This window comes from Cuculus canorus, chromosome 3, assembly GCF_017976375.1.
Source record: "Cuculus canorus isolate bCucCan1 chromosome 3, bCucCan1.pri, whole genome shotgun sequence".
NCBI classification, from domain to species: Eukaryota; Metazoa; Chordata; class Aves; order Cuculiformes; family Cuculidae; genus Cuculus; species Cuculus canorus.
The window spans coordinates 5019248-5032743 of record NC_071403.1 but is presented as its reverse complement, the minus strand read 5'-3'; the positions used below and the strand labels follow the sequence as shown (position 1 = coordinate 5032743).

Genomic DNA, 13496 nt, shown 5'->3' with positions numbered 1-13496 from the left:
AGTCTGTAAATGTACTGTTTTAATTTATTGCCAAAATTTAGTAAAATAGAAGACTCTGTCTCTAACCTTGCTAGTGAATAGTGGGGTTTTAAAGCTGCTTTTCTGACTCAAGTTTAGGACTTTAATATATTAATTATCATCTGTGAGGCGGGCATCACTGAAGCCAGACTTACAAAATAGTTTCCCTTATACTCCATGTTTCAGTTTGTTGTAGTTTTTGGGCGGCTAAGTCTTAAAATACCTTTTAAAACACTGCCTTTCTTTCTGTTTAAAAAAGTTTTCTTATTCCACAGTGTTCATAGCGAAAGTACTGAAACGACTCTATGGTGAAACTCCATCGTCCTCTCTTTCGCATACTTCAAGTAGAGAAGAAGAGGCGGTTCACAGAAATGTGGACTCAAAATCCAAAGAAAAGAATTTGGATAACGTTCAGGCTTCATCAGCAGATGCTAGCACATCAACTGAAGCACCCTGCGAATCATTTCAAGGTGAGACTGTGTAGTCGTTTTTCTGATAATATGCTTTTATATATAGTTAACTTTGCTTAAGAGCGGTATAATATCTACTTTTTCATCTGTTGATGCCAACAGACACATCTGAGTACAAGTGTTAGTGATACTTAATACTTAGAACACTTGAGGTCAGTGCATAAGTCCTGTGAAAGCCAAGAAATAGTCTTGGTGACACTGCAAGAATGCAGTGTTTAGCGGTAGCTAATATGAAACTTCAGTGTAAGCTATAATTGTATTTGGTGTTAACTGTCTGTTGAGCAATGAGAAAATGACTTATGCTGGTACAGCTCTGCTCAGCTCTTAGCGGGTACACCCAACGACTGGTGGGAATACATGATCTACCCCTTCCTCCTGCCCGATGGGGAACGTAAACCCAACAGGACGCAAATGTCAGTTCAGGGACACAGTTAGTACTCTGCTAAAGAACATAATGCCACAGAAGAAGGATGGGATGTCATCCAGAGCTATCTGAACAAGTTGGAGAAGTGGGCCTGTGAGAACCTCATGAGGTTCAACAAGGCCAAGTGCAAGGTCCCACACCTGCGTAAGGGCAATCCCTGGTTTCAACACAAGATGGTGGATGATGTGATTGAGAGCAGCCCTGCAGAGAAGGACTTAGGAGTGCTGGTCGATGAGAACTTCAACATGAGCCAGCAAAGTGCACTCGTAGCCCAGAAGGCCAGCTGTGTCCTGGGCTGCATCCAAAGCAGCGTGGCCAGCAGGGCAAGGGAGGGGATTCTGCCCCTCTGTTCCTCTCTTGGGAGACCTCATCTGGAATACTGTGTCCAGTTCTGGAATCCTCAACGTAAGAGGGAGATGGAGCTGTTGGAATGGTTCCAGAGGAGCCTACAAAGATGATCGGAGGGCTGGAGCACCTTCCATACGAGGACAGCCTGAGGGAGTTGGGGTTGTTCAGCCTGGAGAGGGGAAGGCTCTGAGGAGACCTTATAGCGACCTTCCAGTACCTGAAAGGGCTACAGGAAAGCTGGGGAGGGACTGTAGTGACAGGACTAGGGGCAATGGATATAAACTGGAGAGGGGCAGATTTAAACTAGACATTAGGAGGAATTTCTTCATGTTGAGAGTGGTGAGGCCCTGGCCCAGGTTGCCCAGGGAAGCTGTGGCTGCCCCATTCCTGGAGGTGTTCAAGGCCAGGTTGGATGGGCCTTTGGAAGCCTGAGCCAGTGGGAGGTGTCCCTGCCCATGGCAGGGGGTTGGAACTGGGTGATCTTTAAGGTCCCTTCCAACCCAAACGATTCTATGATTCTCTGATTTTGTGTCTGTTTATGCAATGTAAGTAGCCCTTGAATATCTTGATGGGTAAGTAAAAGTCCTTTTTCAAATGACTTGTAAAACGAGGATGCTATGCCAAAAGATGAAGGAGTTGCAAAACGAGGTTGCCATGGTATTACTTGTGTGTGAAAGGCTCTGTGCATAAGTATAGAAGAAGTGTGAAATACTTTGTGTTGTAGTTTATCTAGAACCACATTTTGCCATAGCTTAAAGAGGTTGTTAAACTGACCTGAAATTAAAAGGTAGTGAGACAAATGGGGGGCACCGTAATAGGCGCAGAGCTGGGCGGTGTTAATGTGAGGAGAGGCTGAGAGCGTTGAGTTTATTCAGTTATAAGAAGAGAAGGTTAAGAGGAAATCTCATTACTTCAACATCCAACTGGGAAGGATGAGTATAGAGAAAACTGAGCTGTGTGCTTTTTGGAGGTGCTCAGCAACAGAAAGCGCAACAAAGAACTTGTAGCAAGAGTAATTCCAACTAGCTGGGGGAGGGAATTCCGCCTTGGGGATGATCAAATGTTGAGAATGAGCTGCCCAAAGAGAGTTTTGATATCTCCATCCTTGGAGGAGCTGAAAACTAAGCAGTACTAGAAAACTTGTTCTATTTAGGTCAGATTTTAATGGGGTTTGGGCTAATGACCTCCTGAAGTTCTTTCCAACACATATTAATCTAAAAATGTGCGTTGCTGGGGGGAATGGAGGGTGAGGGGGTGTTGGGTTTTTAATTTTACAAAAAAAAACCAACCCAATCTGTAACAAAGATCTCTAGTAACAGGTTGGTTACAGACCTTTCTTACATGCGTCTGCGGTAGAATTTGCTTTTGAAGGATTGTGTGGCTGTTGTCCTGCATTGCATCTTGTTATTGTGACAGAAGATTGCCTGGAAATCACAACTTGTTGTAGTTCCATGTGTTTGATACCCACTTTCATTTCCTAGATCGGTATTCCCAGTACTTCTCTTGTGTAGTCAGGAATGACACACATTTTCAAAAGGCTAATAAAGCATTAAGGTTATTCTATAAAATGATATTTGATAGCATGGGAACTAATGGTCCTTTTGAAATAGGTAACAGGCTATTCATTGGCTCCGTGATGAAGACGTGCTGAATAACAATGGTTATGGAGTAATTTCTTAAGCTAAAAATACCTTAGAATAGAAATAGAAAATAGAAAATCTGTACAGTTCCTTATAAACTAAGGCCTCCCCAAACTCCCACTGAAGCGGGAGGTGAGGGGGAGAATTTAGTTGACCTTGTGATGCGTAACTCCTGGTTGCTCATACCTGGTTCTTGATACAACGTTCTTCAAGTTAATGAAACTAAAGCTTTTGATCCAGAATCCTAATGCAGGTAAGACATAGCCCTTGGGAAAGGGAACATGGAGCAAAAAGAACAGTTCCGTATTTAGAATTTTCACAGCAAAGTGAAAAAGGCTGTTGTTGAAATCAACAGTAAACTAACTGAGCTTGTTTTCTCTTGGAGGCAAGTAGATGCTATGGTAGTACAGAAAGGGTTCTGCCTCGATTGTTGTTCTACAAATGTGTACTTCAAAAAAAAAGGGGGCCTTGAAGAGGCTTGCAGTGATAAACTTTTACGAAAAAGATACATCAGTTACCCATCTGTGAAACCAAGCTTCAATATTCTTCTTAGGTTGTGATCTTATTTATATTTAAGGAGCTCTTGCGTGAGTAGTCATTTTACATGTTGTCATTTTATGACATCAGACACTGAAAGTACCTGTTTAGTGACAGGCTGTAAGGTTTGCAGCTGTAAACTGCGGGGAGAGAAGGAAAAACATAAGGGTTGATAAATTGATTGAATTGTTTGATCATGTGCTATTTTAAGTAACTTCTTTCTCGTTGAGGAAAGGTTATGGGCATAACAATGAAACAGATGAGCATTTAAATCTCAGTAGTCTAAAGTGGACCATGGAAAGGAGAGGCATATTTTTTTGTGTGCATACAAACTCCTTCCTGGGTTGAAAGTGATTATTTCAGTCCTACAACATCGACTGAAAAATTTAATTTAATCTCAATAAGAAATTGAGGATTTCTTAAAAAGAAGCTGACTTAAAGTCAAAGTATTTTCTAGCGTTAAATAACAGCTTTTACTATAAAATTCATCACAATGTTCTACTTACCTTTAACAGTAGAACATCACAATGTTCTACTAACCTTTAACCATTGCTAATATACATAGGCTAACGCCACCTGGGTTCCTGTATTTATTGGAAAGCAGTTTGCAGTATTGCCTTCAACGCCTACATCATGAAGCATAATAGAGACTTATGCCCATAAAATGTGAAGATCATAGTTTTTTATCCTGTAAATATTTGCATTTATATGCTTCTTCTGAGATCAAGTTGAAGTTGAGATACTTAAATATATAGAAGATCAGGACATGTGTTAATGACTGGTTCTCAGTTTAGGAAGATTAATAATTTAGCATCAGAAAGGATTGTCCCATAAAGGTCCCCACATGACTCTGGAACTAAAGCTTGCGGTAAGACCCGTAATAACTGGAGATTGAAGGAAATTTCCGGGGGATGCTGTCCTTTGTGACTACAGAGTGGTCTCTGAATGGTATTTGCATTTTCATTAGGAAAGTGGTAGTTCTCTTAGAGATGCGGAGAAAACATGGGGGTGCCACGCTGCTTCCAAACCCCAAAGAAGGAGGGTAGTCACTTATATCTTATCTCTCAAAGAGAGAAATTATTATTGTTGTTATTATTGTTATTATTTAAAATGACTCAAAAACCCAACAAACCAAACCACCTTCCTGTGGCCAAAGTTTCCATTCAAGAGCATCCTGAGATGTACCTTCCCTTTAAATTCTAGTTGCCCAGATTGAATCTAGTTGAATCAGATTCTTTTTCTCCTATTCTACCAAAATACTCCATGGGAAAATGAATATATCCAAAATAGAGGTTCTCTTCTCCCCGGGACAATTAGATGAGGCTTTTTAAACATTGCTCCCCTTGAGGAACCTGATTCTTCAATTGCAAAGCCTATAGTTCTTAATTTCAGAAGACGTGTTTTTTCCTTGCTTCAGCATAAAATTAAAGCGTGTCTACAAAACCAGCTTTATTACCATAAACTATTTAAAAGTTACGCATACATATAATAAACCTGAGCATTCTTGGCAGGCAAAATATTAAAGAGAGCAAATGGAAAACTGAAAGCTCCTACAAATAAGAGGACTTAATTTCTTTTTTCCCTATGCTTGCAAATATGCTTCCAAGTGCAGTATTATAAACGCTTAAATCTTGCTATACTGCATTAAAAAAAAAAAGCGTCTGGCAAAAGACTGAGAAAGCATTTCTGAGTATGGATTACTTGCTTGGATATGACCTTTGGCTAAATTTTGTTCTGAGGACTGTTGTGGCTTCACCTGGCATTCAGCTAAACACCCCAGAGCCGTTTGCTTACAAATCCCCAGAGAGAATCAGAAAAAAAAAGGTAAAACTCGTGGGTTGAGATAAAGAGAGTTTAATAGAAAAGAAGAATAATAAAAGAATATACAAAATACAGGATGCACAATGCAGTTGACCACCATCCGCTGACTGATGCCTGTGCAGTCCCTGAGCAGCAGCTGCTGTCCTGGCCAACTCTTTCCAGTTTTGTTGTTTGACGTGGTGTCATATGGTATGAAATATCCGTTAGGCCACTTTGGGTTAGCTGTCGTGGCTGCATCCCCACCCAGCTGCTCATGCAGCCCCAGCCTCCTCCCTGTTGGAGCAGTATGAGAAGCTGAAAAGTCATCCTTGACTTAGTCATTGCCGAGCAGTGCTTACACTAAGACATCAGTGTTATCAACGTTATTCTCATCCTAAATCCGAAGCACAGCACTATATTGGGAAGAAAATCCCAGCTGAAACCAAGACACCTGGGTAGGGCAGGATTTAGTTGCAATAAACATTAATTTGATGGAGAATGTTTCTATTGAGGTCTGAAGTTCTATGATTTCTTTACTTTTGTTGATGCTTTAAAACCTCAGTAATTATTTTTAATACCTTTCATCATATCTATTCAAAGTAGGCATGTGTTCTTCTGACTAGAGACTTGCTAAGTGTAGAATTGGCCACTGCAGTGGCCTCCTTAGTCTCCATCCTTTTTCTTGGTTGGAATTATAATCAGTTTTTAAAGGACCTGGGATTTACTGATTGATGTTTATCATCTTCTGTACAAAAATGAAAATTTAAGACTTGCTGAAGAAGGATAATTGTATGCAAGTTAAATGTGTGGCATCCAGTTTGCCTGAAAAAAGCCTGCTGTTCCACTTCTAGGTTTTGTGTTTTCCCTAATTCTGAAAAAGAAAACTGAAATGCGGAGACAGAGTCTCAGATCTTGTGGAGAAAACCTATTTGTTCTTTTTTGTCTCATTCATTTATTTAAGAGGTAATGAAGAAAAAATACTAAGCTTTTTTACTCCTAACTTTTAGAGTTTTTTAATAAGGGGAAATACGTATTACACTATATAAATAGACAAAATGCAATTTACACCATATTATAGAATCATAGAATGGTTTGGGATGGAAGGGACCTTAAAGATCGTCCAGTTCCAACCCCTGCCATGGGCAGAGACACCTCCCACTGGCTCAGGCTGCCCAAAGCCCATCCAACCTGGCCTTGAACACCTCCAGGGATGGGGCAGCCACAGCTCTTCCGTGGGCAACCTGGGCATTGCACTAATGCCTCACCACCTTTGTCAAGAATTCTTCCTAATGTGTAATCCAAATCTTCCCTCTTTCAATTTAAAGCCATTCCCCCTCGTCCTATCACTCCATGCCCTTGTAAAAAGTGAAATATAAGTAAAAAAGTAAAAAGTAAATAATGAGTACTTACTGTTTCACTTAAATACAAGTGTGACTGTCTATCAGCTGTGAGGTCGCTCAGCATTGTTATCCTTTATAAAGAATTCCTGCAAAAACGAAGTACAGCTGTGTAATTTGTTTGTGTGTGTGTGTGTGTGTTCTGCTTACTTTGTCCCTTGAAGTTATTAATGCTAACAGGGTACTGGGTTTAAGAAATCATTACTGGGGCACTTGGGCTCTGTCTTTATTCATCCTAATCCTGCCTTCCTGCTTCTGTTCTAGAAAACTTCACTTTGACAGAAGGGCCTAGAAGACAGAACTTCTCTAAAAACTATGCGTGGACATCCCTGGAGTTTAGTTGATTGAATTGATGAAGTGGACATGCTTGAGAAATTAAACTCTAGCAGTATCCAATGCAGTAAACAGCTTTAGAGGCATGTTAAACAATTCATCTTCGCTTTAGTTAATTGCTCTGAAAAGCTTGTCTTTTGTGAATAAGATAAAGAGCAATGGAGATTATAATTATTCTACAACAAAGTGTTTTCACACACTCTTATGTTCTTCTCTCAAGGGTTTAAAAATTGTCTCATTACATGCTATATTAGTGGCATTGTACTATGACAATGGGGCAGATAAGTACTCCACTCGCTTCTGGAGGTGACTGAAGACACCAGCCTCTGGTGGCTATGGTAGAAGCGGTACCCAACTAGATTTACAAACTAGTAGCTATGTGCTGGTTGGAAATGTAGAGATCTGGAGTTGGGAGAGGAGGGAAAATACTAAAAAAAAAAAAACCACAAACCAAAACAAAAAACCCTTTCTCTGTTGAGACTGTGTGGGCTGCCTGTATAATGTCTGTAACTTCTGTTGTGACAAACAGCCTTGTAGTTCAGTCTCCAGTCCCCCTTAGCAATGCTTTATTTTTCCAGTGTTCTTATGTATATACATTCACTCATTCTTCTGTTCTCTTTTACATCTGCATTTCAAACAGTTTAGCTGTCATAGCGAAATCTGCTGTCCTCTGTGACAACTGAAAGCAATTTAACAAGTGCTTCATCTAATAGTTATCTAGTGGTTGTCTAATTTGAGTAGAAAATGCCAGCTTTAGCTGGTAAGTGTAAACAAGCTCTAAGCCTACTGTAGCCAGCTGCAAGAAAACTAATTATCTTGAGAAAGGAAACAGAAAAATGCCTTGTGTAAGAACTTGGTAAAATAGGCTTGTCCCCGCTAGAGAAGGGCTGGTAGACAGTCTTGAGGTGTATGGAGAGTTTATTATTTAAGCTGCCATTGTCAAAATTAGGTATTCAGAGTCAAATTTCATGTTTTCTGCTCTTACACGTGCTTACATGCTTACTTCCTACTTGGCTTTCCTACTAACTGTATCCTCTAGCCATTATTCAAAAAGTGGAAATGCGTGGAATGTGAACGTGGTATTGAACTAAGTGCAGCAAATCATTTTCCGTAGGGTTTTTTGTGCTTCTGTGGTTTATGTTATTTTTGTACACAAACAGCAATGGACTTCTACTAATGACTTCCAGTCATGGAGTAAAACAAGTACGTTTTGTGGGGGAAAAAAAAAGTTTAGAAACTTAAACTGTGTTTACTTTTATTCTGATGAGCACATCTGTTTATTTCCTGGTCTTGTTTCAGGTAAGTCCCAAAAATGACATAATCACTTAATCAGTGAAGATAATTAACAAATTGCAACTTAGACATGGCCTTTTTAGATTCAGTGTTGTTACATTTATTATTTCTTTTTAAATATATTGATTGACAGAGGTGTGTTTGGCTTTTGAAAAGTGTGTGAAGCAAATAAGATCTGCAGAAGTTAGTGAGCTGAGTACTAACAACGTTTTTAAGATAGCTTTATTCTCCTTTTATACAGCTAGAATTCTTAGACATCTAATCAAATTATTAGGCTGAGACAGGCTGAGAGAGTTGGGTTTGTTCAGCCTGGAGAACAGGAGGTTGCGGGGAGACCTTAGAGCAGCTTCCAGTACTTAAAGGGGCTACAGGAAAGATGGGGACAGACTTTTTAGCATGACCTGTCACCATGGAACAAGGAGTAATGGTCATAAAATAAGAGAAGGTAGATGTAGACTGGATATAAGGAAGAAATTCTTTCCAATGAGAGTGGTGAAACACCGGAATAGATTGCCCAGGGAAGTAAAAAAGGTCCCATCCCTGGAAGCGTTCCAAAGTCAGTTTGGATGGGGCTCAGAACAGCCTGATCTAGTTAAAGATGTTCCTGCTCCTGCACGGCAGTTGGACTGGGCAGCCTGTAAAAGCCCTTCCGACCCAAAGCATTCTATGATTCTATTAAATATTGTCTGTAATGATATACTACGATACATATGAGAATCTGAAGCTTTTATGTTAAATAAATAACTAAAACTTAGCTGTGTTGCTTGTTTCGTCATTACCTCATAGCTTCAGCTTTCAGAAAAATAGCTTCTACCACTTTTTAAATGTGCTCGCTCATAATTTTAAGCGCTACGTCCCTCTAGTCGGATTCTGCTGTGGAAAGTGTTCTGTTTCTTGGTTTCCTTGATCCATTTTTTGTCCCTACTTTGCTCTCACTTTTTGTGTTGTGCTTTGTTTTCCTTACTCTTTCCAAGGGAATGTAGATGTTTTAACGGTTCATAAGTAAAAATTCTTCCTCAGATGATGAACGAGAATAAGAGGAAGTAGGTTTTCTTCTTTTTTAATCTATTTTTTCTCTGTGACAAAGAATGTTTGCCACTTCCAATGTAATGGATCTGAAGCTGAGTTGTACTATTAAGTTCTACTTGCAGTCAAATAGTGCAATACCTCATTTCTAGGTGTATAAAGAAAAAAAATCTAGTTCCTGTACATGCAGGAGGTGGTGAGGGGAGTAAATTTGAGCTTTCTTCTCCCTTGTTCTTTTATGAATTTCCCATACCGGTTTTGGGTCTGGTAAAATGGGCGTATCTTTATTGACTTGGGTTTCCTTCTGAGGTTCTTTTGCTTCCATCAAGCTGAAGGAAGAGACAGTGATGAGAACATACTTCTGAGGGTTTTCTCAAATGGTTTTCTTCTTTTAATACTCTAAGACTCTGAACAGCAAACCTGTGCCAGCTTTTCTCTTCCCAAACTGTATTGACGTCGTGATGTTTGTGAATTCCAAGTCTGGCCATGTTACTTCCATTGGTAGTTTTTGCAATTATTCCGCTGGAAACATTAGCAGAATGCCTCAAAAATGTGTTTTAAAACACACTTAGGTGGTGATGTCATGTTTACTGGCCACAAAAAAATGTTTGTGAGGAATGGAAAACAAGAGAAAAGAGTGCCTTGGTGTGTTGTGTTTTGGTTTTCTTTATATAGATGTATGATAACCTATGACACAGTTTAAAATAGGAAAAAAAGTTTGTAATAGTTTTTAGGTGATCTTGTACCTGTTTCTACTCTTAAGAAAGAAATTGGATTCCTGTTTTTAATACAAATGAGTATAAAAGGCCTGGTATTCGGTGGAAGAGAATGCAGATTCTTCAGTGTGAAATCAACAATCTACATTGAAATAAATATATAGCCCTAAGAAGTTTAAGTACAAATACGTTTGAGGAAATAGACTGCTAGCCTCTAGAATGTGAGAAATCTTAAGACAGTGCAGCAAAATGCCATCGTATGGGAAAGACTTCACTAAACCAGCAGATAGTGAGAGAGATTCGAGAAATAATTCCAGGCTGGTAATTGCCATAAAGAAATCCTTGCCCTTCTAAAGTCCTCAAGAAGGGGGCTCTGATTGCCATTAATTGCAAACAAACCCTAACAGCAGTTTAGAAGTTCGATATCTCGGCAGTGCTGGGTAAATAATACCACCATAGTTACATGTTTCTCAGTTGGAGGCTGAAGCTGAATAAGGAGGTGTTCTGGTAACCTGTAACAGGCATTTGAACCTTGGAACAATAGGTTTTAATGAAATCAAAAGTTAATTTAAAACCCAAACCAGAATTTAAAAACAGAATAAATAAAATCCAAAGCAGATGGCTTATCCAAAGTGCAGAGGGTTTAACCGAAAGGTGGCTAAGTTGGCAATATTTGTACGCATACTTGAGATGTTTAATATGAGCGCATGGATCATCATTCATTTGGATGCTGTCATTATTCCTCTTTCCATTTTCTCTCCCTTCTAATCATCCTTGGGTTCGAACGAGAAGGCTGAAATGTAACTTGTCAAATATTACATAGACCCTTCTTTCAAAGAATATTACGATGTGCTTAGCTGGAAAGGGCTGGGAATCTATCCCACCTAACTCATGGATGGGTGTTTGAGGGAGTGGAGTTTGGGCACTACCCAGAGCCAACCCACCACAGAAACTAGGAGTGATTTAGTCTCTGCCCAGGATCTGTTCACTCTTACCAAGATTAAATGAGCACGTGTTCTGGCTGTGTCTGTATTCGAGGTGTGCCCAAGCACGCTCTGTGTTCACGCGACCTGGAAGCTGTGCAAGTGTTACGTACCATCATCCTGAGGGGCAGAAAGGGGGAAGTTTAAGGCTACTAAAAAATAACCTTAAAAAAGATGAACTGTGTCTGCCTGAGATGATGACAGACTGGGCAAGCTGGCAATTTTCCATGGCTAAGGCGAGACGGAAGCTTTCCCCTCAGATCTTTCTTAACATATCTACTTGTTTGTAGTAGGGTAACAGAAGATATCATAGCGAGCCAAGCTACTGACATACTGGCAGATATAACCGTAGTAATGGTGGTGTTTAGATGTGCTTCCCTACTCTGCGCCCAAGGTGATTTACATGTAGAGGAGCGATTCCTGTGGGGAATGTTGTGGCGAAGGATGGGAGTAGGAGATAACTTGGTTAAAAATATTTATACTGGATTCTTGCTTTGCGTTTAAGAGTAATGCTTGTTCTTTTGTTTTGCTTTGTAAACATCCTTTAGATGCTTTTCTTTTTTCCCATAAAACAAAATTTCAGAAATGGGATTCATGGCTCTTAGCTAGTAGGAAGAACATTCTGGAATATCTCCAGTATCCGATTACTTTCATTAGTCAAAAAACCCTTTTTAAGTCACATTTTTATAAGCTTAACCATTTGCTTTGAAGCAAAGTTTATGACTGTAACCAAACCATCTCTTCTTAATCTGAGGAAACTGTGGCTTCAGGCTGGAAAAATCCAGAGACTGTTGATACACTGAGATTATACAGTTGTGTATATACTTTTCTTCATGATGTGATAACATGTTTATGATATGACAACATAATACTTGTGCAGACATAGCAAAGACTAATGCTTCATTTATGGCTTCTAAGCTACCTGTAGACATTATGGAGTGAATAAATATGTAATTTGGGGGCTCACATTTAAACAGGTGGACTAAAAAAAGGGGGGTTGGAGTCATCATTCATTTGCATAGTAAAAGTAATTACTGTTCCTCTTTGTGAAATAGATGTGGCAGGTAGTCCCCCAGATTCTGTCATAGGTAACTGTTTTGTCCTGGAAAGTTAATATCCCAATTTATCTACTTTTTTATGATTAAATTGTTTGAGTTAGTCAGGACTTCTGCAAATTGAGTTTAATGTTTTCATGGTCATCTTTGTTTTACAAAACCTAAATATAAAGGGGGAAGGGGGAAACTTGAAATTGTTCAGAAGGGATTAACTCAAGAAATATATTCGTTTAATGGTCTCAGGTTGTGCTAGGGGAGGTTCAGATTAGAGATTAGGAAAAAATTCTTCACCGAAAGGGTTATTGGGCACTGGAACAGACTGCTCAGGGAGGGAGGTGAGTCCCCATCCCTGGAGGTATTTAAAAGATGGGCAGGTGAAGTGCCTTTGGATATGATTTAGTAGTGGACAGGTACAGTTGGACTCGATCTCAAGGGTCTTTTCCAACCAAGTGATTCTGATTCTGTGATTTAAAACTATCACCAATTAGCACTTCATCATTGATCAACCTGGTAGGGGATAAAAAAAAAAATCAATGCACGTATTGCCAGTTCAGTGATTTGGCATCATCTTCATAGAAAGGATCTGTTGAAGAATTACTCCAAATTAGTTTTTAGTGGATCTTTTTCCAAATCGCTCTTCATCTTTCTATATTATTTATTTCTTTGCCTTTATTATCCTTTAATCATCATTGGTATTAGTTTGAAATTTCTGGCTTGTTCAAGAAAAGACAATAACTCTCTAATGTGTTCTTGAAACAAAATTATTACATCCTGATGATAAAACCAAATGTAATGTAGCTTTTCAAAAGTGCCTTCAATGTCCTGAAATCTACTTTATGATAGATATCTAAGATTATGCTAAACTCTTTGAAGTGTGTTATCTGAGAAATGTCAGCGTATAGTTAAATTACATATTAAAAACATAGATCCCTAACAAGAATTATTTCTATCACACACCTGCATTTTAAATATTTAGGTATTAGTCCAGCAATAGCTGCAGCTTGGTGATAAGCTTCAATGATCTGGGATTTTTCTAGCAATTTTGTGGTGTAAGGAGTTTGATGTTTTCGCTGTATATTATTTTAACAGTGCTGTCTATGTGTTTTAAAGGGACGAATTGCCCCCGGGAAGAGCAGGCTGGTGCTCTGTCTCTGCTGGCTTATGGAGCTGGCTGAGCGTAATAAGAACACACTGAACCATCTAAAATTATCTTGCAGCATCTGGAGATACCCTGAATATCCTGGCCTTTTGGAAAGGCTGTCGTCTCCCTGTGGTTGATCTCTATTACTGTCATTACTGAGCGAAAAAATACAGTCGGCTGTTCGGACAGGTTTTGTGTAACTGGGAGAGGGATGAGTCTGTCATTCCCACGGAGTTGCTTCTTGTCTGATAAACAAATGAGTTTATGCCAGTCTTGCATGTATTTTTAAATGCCTTTTAAAGGGGAAGGAAATCC

At 39.3% G+C, this 13496-nt stretch overlaps 1 protein-coding gene across 7 annotated transcripts in view; it reads left to right on the top strand.

Moving 5' to 3' along the window:
* The window catches only part of ERICH1 (glutamate rich 1), a 103884-nt gene that overhangs the window by 17088 nt on the left and 73300 nt on the right, over positions 1-13496 (top strand). For all 7 annotated transcript variants that reach the window (XM_054062667.1, XM_054062666.1, XM_054062664.1 and 4 more), the window contains exon 2: positions 294-488. In XM_054062667.1, the coding sequence (XP_053918642.1) occupies positions 294-488 (195 nt within the window). The remainder of the gene's footprint in view (positions 1-293; positions 489-13496) is intronic.